The 18,457-nt window shown below is 45.7% G+C and overlaps 1 protein-coding gene across 1 annotated transcript in view; it reads right to left on the reverse strand.

Annotated features, from left to right (window-relative positions):
• Nucleotides 1–18,457, reverse strand: part of Cpsf160 (cleavage and polyadenylation specificity factor subunit 1) — a 59,136-nt gene that overhangs the window by 12,699 nt on the left and 27,980 nt on the right. Inside the window, exon 24 of the mRNA XM_089646545.1 lies at nt 17,933–18,047. Within this exon, the coding sequence (XP_089502671.1) occupies nt 17,933–18,047 (115 nt within the window). The remainder of the gene's footprint in view (nt 1–17,932; nt 18,048–18,457) is intronic.

The raw sequence follows: 18,457 nt of genomic DNA on the forward strand, positions 1-18,457 counted from the left end.
GACCCACGAGCCTACTCAACATTTGTGGCCAACCGACTAGGAGAGATTGACGAGCTGACCAGAATACCCGACTGGAGATGGGTACCTACGAAGCTCAATCCCGCTGACATCGGCACACGGGACCTCGAAGTACCCGACCTGACACCAGAAGGAAGATGGTTCACCGGTCCAACCTTCCTCACCCACTCAGAAGACAAATGGCCCAAAGAACGCGCACCCGCCCATAAACCTGATGACCTAACTCTGGAAGTCAAACCTGTCTACGTCGGACTTATCACCGAACGAGGCGAAGCTCTACCAGCAGTTGAACGGTTCTCATCGTGGCACCGACTGATCCGCTCGACTGCCTGGGTTCTCCGTTTTATCAGACGATGCCGGATGGGCCCCAACAGAACCCCGGAGGGACCACTAATAGCTGAGGAAATAAAAGCAGCAGAACACAGATGGATCAGGAGGTCACAAGAAGACACGTTCAGTTCGGACCTACACACCATTCAAGAAAAGAAAGAGTTACCCGCCAGCAGCCGCCTCAACGCCCTGAACCCTTTCTTCGGACCTGACGGTATCCTCCGAATGGGCACACGTCTGCAGACCTTAGAGAAGGCTAAGAGAGTAGCCCGGACTCCTATCATCCTGGATGGCGACAACGCATACACCCGTCTCCTGATCAATCACTACCATAAGAAGGCAGACCACCCCAGCACGGAAAAAACAGTAGCAGAAATACGCAGCCATTTTTTTGTGCTCAGACTACGTACGACAAGCCGAAAGATTGCGCACGCCTGCCCCATGTGTTACATACAACGCAGTAAACCCAAACCACCCCAGATGGGCGTACTACCACCACCACGTCTGATACATCACATCCGCCCATTCACACATTGCGGGCTGGATTATTTCGGTCCTATGACCATAACAGTCGGCAGACACAGAGAAAAACGTTACGGAGCCATCTTCACCTGCCTCTCAACACGCGCCATCCACCTGGAATTAACCACTTCACTGTCAGCTGACTCCGCAATCATGGCCCTGCAAAGAATGACCGCACGGAGAGGACAACCAACTGCCATATACTCTGACAACGGCACAAACTTTCATGGAGCCGACGCTGAAATGAGAGACGCCCTGATGTCACTGAGCCAGGATACCAAGATGATCGACGCAGTAGCCACCCAAGGCATAGAGTGGCACTTCATACCACCAATGAGTCCCCACATGGGGGGAGCGTGGGAGAGATTAGTGAGGTCAGTTAAAAAGGCCTTAAACGCAACGCTTAAGGAAAGGACGCCTAAAGAAGAAACTCTACACACAGCCCTTGCGGAGGCCGAATTCATTGTGAACAACCGCCCACTAACCCATATATCGGTCGACCCACGAGACGAAGAACCCCTGACCCCCAACCACTTCTTACTGGGGTCAGCCGGGAAACGCCACATAATCAATATATATCATAAAAGATAACAATGTGCGTGCCGCTAAAACTCAGAACCGAGCCCCAGTACGATCAAGGGAGTTATATGGTGTGGTAGCCCTCTGTCCCCCATCCATGAAGAAGGTTCGCGTTTTATACATAAGGGTGATCAAACGAATGTTCTTACATAAGGGTGATCAAACGAATGTTCTTACATAATGGTGATCAAACGAATGTTCTTACATAAGGATGATCAAACGAATGTTCTTACATAATAGGATGATCAAACGAATGTTCTTGCATAATGGTGATCAAACGAATGTTCTTACATAAGGGTGATCAAACGAATGTTCTTACATAAGGGTGATCCAACGAATGTTCTTACATAATGGTGATCAAACGAATGTTCTTACATAAGGGTGATCAAACGAATGTTCTTACATAAGTGTATCATACGTATCCAGACCTCCAGAATATTTCAAGAGAATTCATATTTACGCCAAAAAACACAAAAGCACTTCAACCCCGAAACCGCTTGATACCGTGTCGCCGACACATTTGGAAATCTTTACATCAAAATAACTCAATCAAATGATGTATTATATGTGATTAATCAAGATAATTACATAGCAATATAATAACAGAACCTGAAACACATCTGAGAATAATCATCCACCACCTCCCTCGGACACACCAACCCACGAAGTGACCACCGCTAGGAAAGCTACTCAGTATTTACGTAGGACCCCCTCCACTACTCCCCGGATGGAATTCCATGATGGCCGCCGTTTCCAACCAACCACAGCCCAGCATATCACCTTGACTCCCTTATCAAAAACTGATAACAGATTCAGATGTGATTAATTGTGATATCATCAGACTGGATTTACGGGAAAAGGATGCAAGATATAACTACGAAATAAATACCAACCTCAAGAAATGATTATATACTAATACAATAACATGAATAATTATATCTAACTATATTTGTTACTCTTTGGGAAATGTTCAAACCAAAGATATTTAACCTCAAACCCAATATGAAAATTTGTATAATTATTTATAAAATAAATAAACGGGACTGCGGGAGATGGTTTTGGTAGACTGAACTGACTTGGTGGAAGGTATCATATTAAAATATAACTTTCCTCTCAACAAGATAATTGCAGAGAGGAAAAATACCTAACCACTTTACTCCTCACGAAAGAGGATAGAACGCCTCCGAGAGGGTTCGATTTGAAAACGTTCTATAAATAGAGAACCGAATTCCATACAAGGTCAGTTCAACAACTACCTCTGAAAGAGAATCCTCTCTCCTGAAGAAACCATCTCCAAGTCTCCAAAAGTCTCAAGAAATATTTTCAAGTGTTTTATTCAGTAGTAAATTCAGTTTTTGCCAGTATTAAATTGCTTTCGTCAGTTCAGATCTGGAATAAATTCCTCTCTGATCGTGGCATTAAACTCCACCACAAAGGCTCTACAAACATCTACCAAGACTGAAAACGCCTAAAAAGTGTACCCAGCTACCTTCGTATCTACAGTAATTGTACGGACAGTATATTGTTTCGTACATTTGGTCCTTCGAGCCGGATCTACACACGTCTTCAGTCTCATCCAAAGTAGAGATGCCGTCACTCCGCAGCGGCCGCAAAGCCTCAACATCATCTGAGACCAGCCGAAACCGAAACCAGCCTATCAACACTGGTCAAGAAGAACCTGCTACTGAGAACCCCCAAGAGCCCGATACACCTTCTGAATCAACTGAAGACTCCCTCCAAATGCTACGCCGAGAAATGCGCATTCGGGAGGAACAACATTCTAAACAAATCGCAGAACTACAATCGGCCCTGAACGCAGCAACACGTCAAACTACTACCCAACCGATGCACAACTTAACCGCACCTGAAGCAACTTCAAATGTACCCCCGAGCCCTGCAGCTAACATCACCATATCAGGACAAGGATACCCAACTCACCACACAATGGAGTATCAGCCACAGCCATTCCTGACGAACCTGGACTCTCCGCTCTTCCCACCACCTCCTACAAATGATGAGAGGGCACGACATACTCAAGAATGGTTACGACAAGGCGCCGACCCACTGACTCAAATAGCGTCAATAATGGCAGACGCCATCCGCTCCACCAGATCCCAGGACACCCCTCGAACACTGGAAGATGACTCAAGGATGGCAGCACTCATCGCCAGACAGTCTTCGGCAAAGGATTTGCCCATATTTTCCGGGGACCCGCTCGAGTGGCCTACCTGGAAGGCGCAATACAGGGTGTCCGGAAACTCGTAGTACAAGCGGGAAACTGGTGAATCTACATCACATTTGGAGTCGATTTTGTAGTATAATTTTTTTTTATTTGAGCTTTCGTTATCGAGTAAATCGAGTTTGAAGTTGATTTTTTTTTTTTTTTTTTTTTTTTTTTTTTAATCAAATTCTTATAAATTATTACTGAAGATCAAAGTACCCAACTAATTAAAACTATTTGAAAGTAAAACAAATGAAGAAACTCGGATTTGAAGCATTATTTTGAAATCACCCTTCATTTAACCCGGTGTAATCATAAAATATTTCTGCTCTGCAGGGTTAAAACATCTGTTATTCAACCCTAAACACCAGAAAAAACTTTAACCCTAAAATATTCGAAAAATATTTGTTTTTGGTTTTTTTTTTTTTTTTGTTGAAAATGCTCAAAAAAAAAAACTTTATGTTTTTTTGGGTTCCCCATGTGGTGTAGATTCTCCAGTTCCCCGCTTGTACTACGAGTTTCCGGACACCGTGTATATGCAGTCTACTACCACCTGCCAAATGACCGCCAGCGAGAACCTCATCCGACTGCAACGCGCCCTCAAAGGCAAGGCTCGAGAGACCGTATCGCCCCTGCTGATGGATCCCTTTCAACTACCCGAAATCCTCTGCGTACTTGAGCAACGGTACGGCAATTCTGGAGCAATAGCCAAATTTATGCTCGAAAAAGTGAAAAAGCTGCCCTACCTTACACCTGACGTATCTCTGGAAGACCTGGCTGACTTCTCCGGGACCGTACAAAATTTGGTGGCCTCCCTCCGGATCCTGAAGACCGAGGGTTACCTCACCAACCCAACATTGCTGAGCGACATTACCGACAAGCTGCCAAACACTCTGCGTCTAGCCTGGCTGATGGAAGTTCGCGGACAGCGCACCCCTGCAACCATCACCCAACTCGCTGCCTTTATGAAGGAAATAACCAACGCAATACCAAACAGCGGGATGGTAGACCGTCCGAGGCCTCGCCCACGCCGAGACCAAGTCCATGCAGGATACCAAGGGCAAAACAACAACGCAGGAAAGACGCCATACACCCTCAAACGTAAGGCGATCACACCACCCAGCTATCCCGGGATGAACCAGAAACACCAAGTAACCACGAGCAGTTGTGTCCAGTGCAGCGGTGACCACCACATCAGAGAGTGCCGAGAGTTTGCAGCCAAAACCGTTCCCCTACGGTGGGAGACAGTTCGTGCAGCCAACTTGTGCAGGAAATGTTTGGAAAAACATCATTCTCGATTCTGCGAGGAAACAAAAGGGTGCAGCATAGAGGGTTGCTATTACCCACATCACACCCTGTTACACGGAGGCCCACAATCACCTCAAAATACCGTGAACCTGTGACGCCAGAACACAAACCAGACCGTCCTTCTGAAGATCATACCAGTCATACTCAGTGCACCAAGTCAAGACACATGTTCAACATTTGCGCTTCTCGACGAAGGATCGACCGTGACACTAGTCGACACCGATACAGCAGCACAAATCAGAGCATACGGCCCAGTTCACGGTCTACGAATCCACGGTGCTAAAGGGATGTGCACCTCTGACAAGCTATCCCAACGAGTGCGACTGACGATAAGAGGGGCTGGCCAAGGCGACACATATCAAATCACCGCCAACACGATAAGCAACCTCAACCTCCCTCAACAACAAATCAACGGAAGGCCCGTCATCCCGAAGATATTAATAGGACAAGATAACGCCCACCTGATTGTGTCACGAGAAGTGCAAGAAGACAATGATTCTACACGAATAATATCACGTACCGCACTAGGATGGATCGCCCATGGTGGCTCAAACCCAGGATACGAGCACCCAGCCACCACATTGGCACTTCAACGTGAGACGGCCTCAGACATACGATTGGAAGAACTGCTGAAAACAAATTTTACCGTCGACTCACTTGGCGTAACCGCAGCAACCCGAGTCAACACAAACATACAACGAGCAATGGCGCTCATGACTGCGACAACACGACCCCTGCCTACTGGAAGATGGGAAACTGGTTTAATATGGCGCAACCCAGAAGCCACCTTACCTGACAACCGACAGTGCGCGCTGAGACGACTAATTTCCCTGGAGAAGAAATTATCCAGAGATGAAACCCTGAAAACAGCCTACACCGACAAGATTGATCAGCTGATATCCAAAGGCTATGCGAAAAAACTGTCAGATAGAGAAGCATCCACGCGTACACCCCGACAATGGTATCTGCCACACTTTGCAGTGACCAACCCCAATAAACCAGGGAAGATCAGAGTGGTGTTCGACGCAGCCAGCCGATGCCGCGGGACTTCACTCAATGACCAGTTGCTCACAGGACCCGACCTGCTGTCATCTCTCCTGGGAAACATCATGCGCTTCCGGGAAGGAAACGTCGCCATTGCTGCTGACATCAGAGAGATGTTTCTACAAATAAAAATAAAACCAGAAGACCAACAGTCACAGCGATTCTTGTGGCGAACATCAACCAAGGACGAACCCGAAACTTATCAAATGACTTCAATGATGTTTGGCGCCACCTGTTCCCCAAGCAGCGCCCAGTTTGTCTTGAACAAGGTCGCTGAAAGATACCAGCACGAATACCCATCCGCCGCAGCAGCTGTTCGCACCAAGTTCTACATGGACGACTACTTGGATGCAGTAGACACTCACCAGGAAGCTGCCCAACTCACCCAAGATGTGAGTGCCCTCCTCGCGAAAGGAGGGTTCCATTTGACCAACTGGGCATCCAACAAACCAGCAGCTATCGCCAACTTTCCTGACGAAGATCGCACCAATACCACCATAGCCATCAGCAACGGGAGTCCAGAAACAGAACGAGTACTCGGACTAATCTGGGACCCATCCACTGATCACTTCCTATACTCATTTCACGAGATGACTCCATCCGAAGCTACTACATTACCAACAAAACGACAATTGCTGTCAACAGTTATGAAGATTTTCGACCCCGTGGGCTTCATCGGCTGCCTGACCATCAGAACAAAAGTACTTCTGCAAGAAGTATGGCGATCAAACGTCGGCTGGGACGAGTCTATCACACCCGAACACGCGCAGAAATGGACAAGCTGGTTGAACTTACTGCACACAAACAGCATATCAATCCCGAGACGTTGCCTCTACAACAAACAAAGCAACGTAACCCTACATCTCTTCTGTGACGCATCAGAACAAGCCTGCTGCGCCGTAGCCTACTTCACCGAAGACATAGAAGGGAAGATACAGACGACATTCCTTGCAAGTAAATGCAAAGTCGCACCACTGAAACCTCTCTCCATTCCCCGCCTCGAATTGCAAGCTGGCCTCATTGCAGCAAGACTCGCCCAAACCATCCAGAAAGAGAGCACAGCCAATATCCGCCGCACATGTTTTTGGACAGACTCCACAACAGTACTATGCTGGTTACGCACTGACCCACGAGCCTACTCAACATTTGTGGCCAACCGACTAGGAGAGATTGACGAGCTGACCAGAATACCCGACTGGAGATGGGTACCTACGAAGCTCAATCCCGCTGACATCGGCACACGGGACCTCGAAGTACCCGACCTGACACCAGAAGGAAGATGGTTCACCGGTCCAACCTTCCTCACCCACTCAGAAGACAAATGGCCCAAAGAACGCGCACCCGCCCATAAACCTGATGACCTAACTCTGGAAGTCAAACCTGTCTACGTCGGACTTATCACCGAACGAGGCGAAGCTCTACCAGCAGTTGAACGGTTCTCATCGTGGCACCGACTGATCCGCTCGACTGCCTGGGTTCTCCGTTTTATCAGACGATGCCGGATGGGCCCCAACAGAACCCCGGAGGGACCACTAATAGCTGAGGAAATAAAAGCAGCAGAACACAGATGGATCAGGAGGTCACAAGAAGACACGTTCAGTTCGGACCTACACACCATTCAAGAAAAGAAAGAGTTACCCGCCAGCAGCCGCCTCAACGCCCTGAACCCTTTCTTCGGACCTGACGGTATCCTCCGAATGGGCACACGTCTGCAGACCTTAGAGAAGGCTAAGAGAGTAGCCCGGACTCCTATCATCCTGGATGGCGACAACGCATACACCCGTCTCCTGATCAATCACTACCATAAGAAGGCAGACCACCCCAGCACGGAAAAAACAGTAGCAGAAATACGCAGCCATTTTTTTGTGCTCAGACTACGTACGACAAGCCGAAAGATTGCGCACGCCTGCCCCATGTGTTACATACAACGCAGTAAACCCAAACCACCCCAGATGGGCGTACTACCACCACCACGTCTGATACATCACATCCGCCCATTCACACATTGCGGGCTGGATTATTTCGGTCCTATGACCATAACAGTCGGCAGACACAGAGAAAAACGTTACGGAGCCATCTTCACCTGCCTCTCAACACGCGCCATCCACCTGGAATTAACCACTTCACTGTCAGCTGACTCCGCAATCATGGCCCTGCAAAGAATGACCGCACGGAGAGGACAACCAACTGCCATATACTCTGACAACGGCACAAACTTTCATGGAGCCGACGCTGAAATGAGAGACGCCCTGATGTCACTGAGCCAGGATACCAAGATGATCGACGCAGTAGCCACCCAAGGCATAGAGTGGCACTTCATACCACCAATGAGTCCCCACATGGGGGGAGCGTGGGAGAGATTAGTGAGGTCAGTTAAAAAGGCCTTAAACGCAACGCTTAAGGAAAGGACGCCTAAAGAAGAAACTCTACACACAGCCCTTGCGGAGGCCGAATTCATTGTGAACAACCGCCCACTAACCCATATATCGGTCGACCCACGAGACGAAGAACCCCTGACCCCCAACCACTTCTTACTGGGGTCAGCCGGGAAACGCCACATAATCAATATATATCATAAAAGATAACAATGTGCGTGCCGCTAAAACTCAGAACCGAGCCCCAGTACGATCAAGGGAGTTATATGGTGTGGTAGCCCTCTGTCCCCCATCCATGAAGAAGGTTCGCGTTTTATACATAAGGGTGATCAAACGAATGTTCTTACATAAGGGTGATCAAACGAATGTTCTTACATAATGGTGATCAAACGAATGTTCTTACATAAGGATGATCAAACGAATGTTCTTACATAATAGGATGATCAAACGAATGTTCTTGCATAATGGTGATCAAACGAATGTTCTTACATAAGGGTGATCAAACGAATGTTCTTACATAAGGGTGATCCAACGAATGTTCTTACATAATGGTGATCAAACGAATGTTCTTACATAAGGGTGATCAAACGAATGTTCTTACATAAGTGTATCATACGTATCCAGACCTCCAGAATATTTCAAGAGAATTCATATTTACGCCAAAAAACACAAAAGCACTTCAACCCCGAAACCGCTTGATACCGTGTCGCCGACACATTTGGAAATCTTTACATCAAAATAACTCAATCAAATGATGTATTATATGTGATTAATCAAGATAATTACATAGCAATATAATAACAGAACCTGAAACACATCTGAGAATAATCATCCACCACCTCCCTCGGACACACCAACCCACGAAGTGACCACCGCTAGGAAAGCTACTCAGTATTTACGTAGGACCCCCTCCACTACTCCCCGGATGGAATTCCATGATGGCCGCCGTTTCCAACCAACCACAGCCCAGCATATCACCTTGACTCCCTTATCAAAAACTGATAACAGATTCAGATGTGATTAATTGTGATATCATCAGACTGGATTTACGGGAAAAGGATGCAAGATATAACTACGAAATAAATACCAACCTCAAGAAATGATTATATACTAATACAATAACATGAATAATTATATCTAACTATATTTGTTACTCTTTGGGAAATGTTCAAACCAAAGATATTTAACCTCAAACCCAATATGAAAATTTGTATAATTATTTATAAAATAAATAAACGGGACTGCGGGAGATGGTTTTGGTAGACTGAACTGACTTGGTGGAAGGTATCATATTAAAATATAACTTTCCTCTCAACAAGATAATTGCAGAGAGGAAAAATACCTAACCACTTTACTCCTCACGAAAGAGGATAGAACGCCTCCGAGAGGGTTCGATTTGAAAACGTTCTATAAATAGAGAACCGAATTCCATACAAGGTCAGTTCAACAACTACCTCTGAAAGAGAATCCTCTCTCCTGAAGAAACCATCTCCAAGTCTCCAAAAGTCTCAAGAAATATTTTCAAGTGTTTTATTCAGTAGTAAATTCAGTTTTTGCCAGTATTAAATTGCTTTCGTCAGTTCAGATCTGGAATAAATTCCTCTCTGATCGTGGCATTAAACTCCACCACAAAGGCTCTACAAACATCTACCAAGACTGAAAACGCCTAAAAAGTGTACCCAGCTACCTTCGTATCTACAGTAATTGTACGGACAGTATATTGTTTCGTACATTTGGTCCTTCGAGCCGGATCTACACACGTCTTCAGTCTCATCCAAAGTAGAGATGCCGTCACTCCGCAGCGGCCGCAAAGCCTCAACATCATCTGAGACCAGCCGAAACCGAAACCAGCCTATCAACACTGGTCAAGAAGAACCTGCTACTGAGAACCCCCAAGAGCCCGATACACCTTCTGAATCAACTGAAGACTCCCTCCAAATGCTACGCCGAGAAATGCGCATTCGGGAGGAACAACATTCTAAACAAATCGCAGAACTACAATCGGCCCTGAACGCAGCAACACGTCAAACTACTACCCAACCGATGCACAACTTAACCGCACCTGAAGCAACTTCAAATGTACCCCCGAGCCCTGCAGCTAACATCACCATATCAGGACAAGGATACCCAACTCACCACACAATGGAGTATCAGCCACAGCCATTCCTGACGAACCTGGACTCTCCGCTCTTCCCACCACCTCCTACAAATGATGAGAGGGCACGACATACTCAAGAATGGTTACGACAAGGCGCCGACCCACTGACTCAAATAGCGTCAATAATGGCAGACGCCATCCGCTCCACCAGATCCCAGGACACCCCTCGAACACTGGAAGATGACTCAAGGATGGCAGCACTCATCGCCAGACAGTCTTCGGCAAAGGATTTGCCCATATTTTCCGGGGACCCGCTCGAGTGGCCTACCTGGAAGGCGCAATACAGGGTGTCCGGAAACTCGTAGTACAAGCGGGAAACTGGTGAATCTACATCACATTTGGAGTCGATTTTGTAGTATAATTTTTTTTTATTTGAGCTTTCGTTATCGAGTAAATCGAGTTTGAAGTTGATTTTTTTTTTTTTTTTTTTTTTTTTTTTTTAATCAAATTCTTATAAATTATTACTGAAGATCAAAGTACCCAACTAATTAAAACTATTTGAAAGTAAAACAAATGAAGAAACTCGGATTTGAAGCATTATTTTGAAATCACCCTTCATTTAACCCGGTGTAATCATAAAATATTTCTGCTCTGCAGGGTTAAAACATCTGTTATTCAACCCTAAACACCAGAAAAAACTTTAACCCTAAAATATTCGAAAAATATTTGTTTTTGGTTTTTTTTTTTTTTTTGTTGAAAATGCTCAAAAAAAAAAACTTTATGTTTTTTTGGGTTCCCCATGTGGTGTAGATTCTCCAGTTCCCCGCTTGTACTACGAGTTTCCGGACACCGTGTATATGCAGTCTACTACCACCTGCCAAATGACCGCCAGCGAGAACCTCATCCGACTGCAACGCGCCCTCAAAGGCAAGGCTCGAGAGACCGTATCGCCCCTGCTGATGGATCCCTTTCAACTACCCGAAATCCTCTGCGTACTTGAGCAACGGTACGGCAATTCTGGAGCAATAGCCAAATTTATGCTCGAAAAAGTGAAAAAGCTGCCCTACCTTACACCTGACGTATCTCTGGAAGACCTGGCTGACTTCTCCGGGACCGTACAAAATTTGGTGGCCTCCCTCCGGATCCTGAAGACCGAGGGTTACCTCACCAACCCAACATTGCTGAGCGACATTACCGACAAGCTGCCAAACACTCTGCGTCTAGCCTGGCTGATGGAAGTTCGCGGACAGCGCACCCCTGCAACCATCACCCAACTCGCTGCCTTTATGAAGGAAATAACCAACGCAATACCAAACAGCGGGATGGTAGACCGTCCGAGGCCTCGCCCACGCCGAGACCAAGTCCATGCAGGATACCAAGGGCAAAACAACAACGCAGGAAAGACGCCATACACCCTCAAACGTAAGGCGATCACACCACCCAGCTATCCCGGGATGAACCAGAAACACCAAGTAACCACGAGCAGTTGTGTCCAGTGCAGCGGTGACCACCACATCAGAGAGTGCCGAGAGTTTGCAGCCAAAACCGTTCCCCTACGGTGGGAGACAGTTCGTGCAGCCAACTTGTGCAGGAAATGTTTGGAAAAACATCATTCTCGATTCTGCGAGGAAACAAAAGGGTGCAGCATAGAGGGTTGCTATTACCCACATCACACCCTGTTACACGGAGGCCCACAATCACCTCAAAATACCGTGAACCTGTGACGCCAGAACACAAACCAGACCGTCCTTCTGAAGATCATACCAGTCATACTCAGTGCACCAAGTCAAGACACATGTTCAACATTTGCGCTTCTCGACGAAGGATCGACCGTGACACTAGTCGACACCGATACAGCAGCACAAATCAGAGCATACGGCCCAGTTCACGGTCTACGAATCCACGGTGCTAAAGGGATGTGCACCTCTGACAAGCTATCCCAACGAGTGCGACTGACGATAAGAGGGGCTGGCCAAGGCGACACATATCAAATCACCGCCAACACGATAAGCAACCTCAACCTCCCTCAACAACAAATCAACGGAAGGCCCGTCATCCCGAAGATATTAATAGGACAAGATAACGCCCACCTGATTGTGTCACGAGAAGTGCAAGAAGACAATGATTCTACACGAATAATATCACGTACCGCACTAGGATGGATCGCCCATGGTGGCTCAAACCCAGGATACGAGCACCCAGCCACCACATTGGCACTTCAACGTGAGACGGCCTCAGACATACGATTGGAAGAACTGCTGAAAACAAATTTTACCGTCGACTCACTTGGCGTAACCGCAGCAACCCGAGTCAACACAAACATACAACGAGCAATGGCGCTCATGACTGCGACAACACGACCCCTGCCTACTGGAAGATGGGAAACTGGTTTAATATGGCGCAACCCAGAAGCCACCTTACCTGACAACCGACAGTGCGCGCTGAGACGACTAATTTCCCTGGAGAAGAAATTATCCAGAGATGAAACCCTGAAAACAGCCTACACCGACAAGATTGATCAGCTGATATCCAAAGGCTATGCGAAAAAACTGTCAGATAGAGAAGCATCCACGCGTACACCCCGACAATGGTATCTGCCACACTTTGCAGTGACCAACCCCAATAAACCAGGGAAGATCAGAGTGGTGTTCGACGCAGCCAGCCGATGCCGCGGGACTTCACTCAATGACCAGTTGCTCACAGGACCCGACCTGCTGTCATCTCTCCTGGGAAACATCATGCGCTTCCGGGAAGGAAACGTCGCCATTGCTGCTGACATCAGAGAGATGTTTCTACAAATAAAAATAAAACCAGAAGACCAACAGTCACAGCGATTCTTGTGGCGAACATCAACCAAGGACGAACCCGAAACTTATCAAATGACTTCAATGATGTTTGGCGCCACCTGTTCCCCAAGCAGCGCCCAGTTTGTCTTGAACAAGGTCGCTGAAAGATACCAGCACGAATACCCATCCGCCGCAGCAGCTGTTCGCACCAAGTTCTACATGGACGACTACTTGGATGCAGTAGACACTCACCAGGAAGCTGCCCAACTCACCCAAGATGTGAGTGCCCTCCTCGCGAAAGGAGGGTTCCATTTGACCAACTGGGCATCCAACAAACCAGCAGCTATCGCCAACTTTCCTGACGAAGATCGCACCAATACCACCATAGCCATCAGCAACGGGAGTCCAGAAACAGAACGAGTACTCGGACTAATCTGGGACCCATCCACTGATCACTTCCTATACTCATTTCACGAGATGACTCCATCCGAAGCTACTACATTACCAACAAAACGACAATTGCTGTCAACAGTTATGAAGATTTTCGACCCCGTGGGCTTCATCGGCTGCCTGACCATCAGAACAAAAGTACTTCTGCAAGAAGTATGGCGATCAAACGTCGGCTGGGACGAGTCTATCACACCCGAACACGCGCAGAAATGGACAAGCTGGTTGAACTTACTGCACACAAACAGCATATCAATCCCGAGACGTTGCCTCTACAACAAACAAAGCAACGTAACCCTACATCTCTTCTGTGACGCATCAGAACAAGCCTGCTGCGCCGTAGCCTACTTCACCGAAGACATAGAAGGGAAGATACAGACGACATTCCTTGCAAGTAAATGCAAAGTCGCACCACTGAAACCTCTCTCCATTCCCCGCCTCGAATTGCAAGCTGGCCTCATTGCAGCAAGACTCGCCCAAACCATCCAGAAAGAGAGCACAGCCAATATCCGCCGCACATGTTTTTGGACAGACTCCACAACAGTACTATGCTGGTTACGCACTGACCCACGAGCCTACTCAACATTTGTGGCCAACCGACTAGGAGAGATTGACGAGCTGACCAGAATACCCGACTGGAGATGGGTACCTACGAAGCTCAATCCCGCTGACATCGGCACACGGGACCTCGAAGTACCCGACCTGACACCAGAAGGAAGATGGTTCACCGGTCCAACCTTCCTCACCCACTCAGAAGACAAATGGCCCAAAGAACGCGCACCCGCCCATAAACCTGATGACCTAACTCTGGAAGTCAAACCTGTCTACGTCGGACTTATCACCGAACGAGGCGAAGCTCTACCAGCAGTTGAACGGTTCTCATCGTGGCACCGACTGATCCGCTCGACTGCCTGGGTTCTCCGTTTTATCAGACGATGCCGGATGGGCCCCAACAGAACCCCGGAGGGACCACTAATAGCTGAGGAAATAAAAGCAGCAGAACACAGATGGATCAGGAGGTCACAAGAAGACACGTTCAGTTCGGACCTACACACCATTCAAGAAAAGAAAGAGTTACCCGCCAGCAGCCGCCTCAACGCCCTGAACCCTTTCTTCGGACCTGACGGTATCCTCCGAATGGGCACACGTCTGCAGACCTTAGAGAAGGCTAAGAGAGTAGCCCGGACTCCTATCATCCTGGATGGCGACAACGCATACACCCGTCTCCTGATCAATCACTACCATAAGAAGGCAGACCACCCCAGCACGGAAAAAACAGTAGCAGAAATACGCAGCCATTTTTTTGTGCTCAGACTACGTACGACAAGCCGAAAGATTGCGCACGCCTGCCCCATGTGTTACATACAACGCAGTAAACCCAAACCACCCCAGATGGGCGTACTACCACCACCACGTCTGATACATCACATCCGCCCATTCACACATTGCGGGCTGGATTATTTCGGTCCTATGACCATAACAGTCGGCAGACACAGAGAAAAACGTTACGGAGCCATCTTCACCTGCCTCTCAACACGCGCCATCCACCTGGAATTAACCACTTCACTGTCAGCTGACTCCGCAATCATGGCCCTGCAAAGAATGACCGCACGGAGAGGACAACCAACTGCCATATACTCTGACAACGGCACAAACTTTCATGGAGCCGACGCTGAAATGAGAGACGCCCTGATGTCACTGAGCCAGGATACCAAGATGATCGACGCAGTAGCCACCCAAGGCATAGAGTGGCACTTCATACCACCAATGAGTCCCCACATGGGGGGAGCGTGGGAGAGATTAGTGAGGTCAGTTAAAAAGGCCTTAAACGCAACGCTTAAGGAAAGGACGCCTAAAGAAGAAACTCTACACACAGCCCTTGCGGAGGCCGAATTCATTGTGAACAACCGCCCACTAACCCATATATCGGTCGACCCACGAGACGAAGAACCCCTGACCCCCAACCACTTCTTACTGGGGTCAGCCGGGAAACGCCACATAATCAATATATATCATAAAAGATAACAATGTGCGTGCCGCTAAAACTCAGAACCGAGCCCCAGTACGATCAAGGGAGTTATATGGTGTGGTAGCCCTCTGTCCCCCATCCATGAAGAAGGTTCGCGTTTTATACATAAGGGTGATCAAACGAATGTTCTTACATAAGGGTGATCAAACGAATGTTCTTACATAATGGTGATCAAACGAATGTTCTTACATAAGGATGATCAAACGAATGTTCTTACATAATAGGATGATCAAACGAATGTTCTTGCATAATGGTGATCAAACGAATGTTCTTACATAAGGGTGATCAAACGAATGTTCTTACATAAGGGTGATCCAACGAATGTTCTTACATAATGGTGATCAAACGAATGTTCTTACATAAGGGTGATCAAACGAATGTTCTTACATAAGTGTATCATACGTATCCAGACCTCCAGAATATTTCAAGAGAATTCATATTTACGCCAAAAAACACAAAAGCACTTCAACCCCGAAACCGCTTGATACCGTGTCGCCGACACATTTGGAAATCTTTACATCAAAATAACTCAATCAAATGATGTATTATATGTGATTAATCAAGATAATTACATAGCAATATAATAACAGAACCTGAAACACATCTGAGAATAATCATCCACCACCTCCCTCGGACACACCAACCCACGAAGTGACCACCGCTAGGAAAGCTACTCAGTATTTACGTAGGACCCCCTCCACTACTCCCCGGATGGAATTCCATGATGGCCGCCGTTTCCAACCAACCACAGCCCAGCATATCACCTTGACTCCCTTATCAAAAACTGATAACAGATTCAGATGTGATTAATTGTGATATCATCAGACTGGATTTACGGGAAAAGGATGCAAGATATAACTACGAAATAAATACCAACCTCAAGAAATGATTATATACTAATACAATAACATGAATAATTATATCTAACTATATTTGTTACTCTTTGGGAAATGTTCAAACCAAAGATATTTAACCTCAAACCCAATATGAAAATTTGTATAATTATTTATAAAATAAATAAACGGGACTGCGGGAGATGGTTTTGGTAGACTGAACTGACTTGGTGGAAGGTATCATATTAAAATATAACTTTCCTCTCAACAAGATAATTGCAGAGAGGAAAAATACCTAACCACTTTACTCCTCACGAAAGAGGATAGAACGCCTCCGAGAGGGTTCGATTTGAAAACGTTCTATAAATAGAGAACCGAATTCCATACAAGGTCAGTTCAACAACTACCTCTGAAAGAGAATCCTCTCTCCTGAAGAAACCATCTCCAAGTCTCCAAAAGTCTCAAGAAATATTTTCAAGTGTTTTATTCAGTAGTAAATTCAGTTTTTGCCAGTATTAAATTGCTTTCGTCAGTTCAGATCTGGAATAAATTCCTCTCTGATCGTGGCATTAAACTCCACCACAAAGGCTCTACAAACATCTACCAAGACTGAAAACGCCTAAAAAGTGTACCCAGCTACCTTCGTATCTACAGTAATTGTACGGACAGTATATTGTTTCGTACAATAAGGGTGATCAAACGAATGTTCTTAGATAAGGGTGATCAAACGAATGTTCTTACATAAGGGTGATCAAACGAATGTTCTTACATAATGGTGATCAAACGAATGTTCTTACATAATGATGATCAAACGAATGTTCTTACATAAGGGTGATCAAACGAATGTTCTTACATAAGGGTGATCAAACGAATGTTCTTACATAAGGGTGATCAAACGAATGTTCTTACATAATGGTGATCAAACGAATGTTCTAAGATAAGGGTGATCAAACGAATGTTCTTACATAAGGGTGATCAAACGAATGTTCTTACATAATGGTGATCAAACGAATGTTCTTACATAATGGTGATCAAACGAATGTTCTTACATAAGGGTGATCAAACGAATTTGAAAAAAACTGCCACATAAAAACTCACTATAGTCATGACTTCGTACCTTTTATCACTCTTACACTTGCCACTACGTTTGACATTGTATACCCCATTCCATTTGATTGAAATGAAAATTTCATAAAGATGGTGAATTTCTGCATTTGATATTTAAGCAAAGAATGGTCAAACTTTTGGATCACTTTGAAACACACCCACATCGCAGTTCTTCTTTATTTTATGAAATAAAGTATGTAATTTAAAACTATTATGAAAGTTATTTGATGCATACCTCCCATACTCTCCCTGGCTTCTGGCTGATAGGTGAACATCACAAAGTTGCCTTCTGATTCTGACACCAGGAAACCCAAGTTGGTATTGTCCACTAGGAACTCCATGTCGAAAATCTGTTAATAAACACAAAATAATGTACCTTGTTCATTTACAATTTCTTTCTACTAATAACAACAACTAAATAATTACAAACAACTTTGTGACTTACAAAAACAACATGTGGTAAAAGTGAATACATAAATTTAAAATTAATCAATTGAAATAGATTCAAATGAAATGAATAAATGAGAAAATGAACCAATTGAAAATGAAAAATAACCAAATGAAAATGAACCAATTCAAATGAAAAATAATCAATTTAAAATGAATCCATTAAAAATAAATCAATTGAAAATGAATCAATTGAAAAGGTAGCAATTAAAAAGGTATCAATTGAAAATGAATCAATTAAATATGATTCAATTGACAAATGAATCAATTGAAAATTTAGAACAGTACTGAAGATATAAACCCTCGTATAAGT

Source organism: Hesperophylax consimilis, chromosome 24 (assembly GCF_061612785.1).
Source record: "Hesperophylax consimilis isolate HC1 chromosome 24, BYU_Hcon_1.0, whole genome shotgun sequence".
Classification (NCBI taxonomy): domain Eukaryota; kingdom Metazoa; phylum Arthropoda; class Insecta; order Trichoptera; family Limnephilidae; genus Hesperophylax; species Hesperophylax consimilis.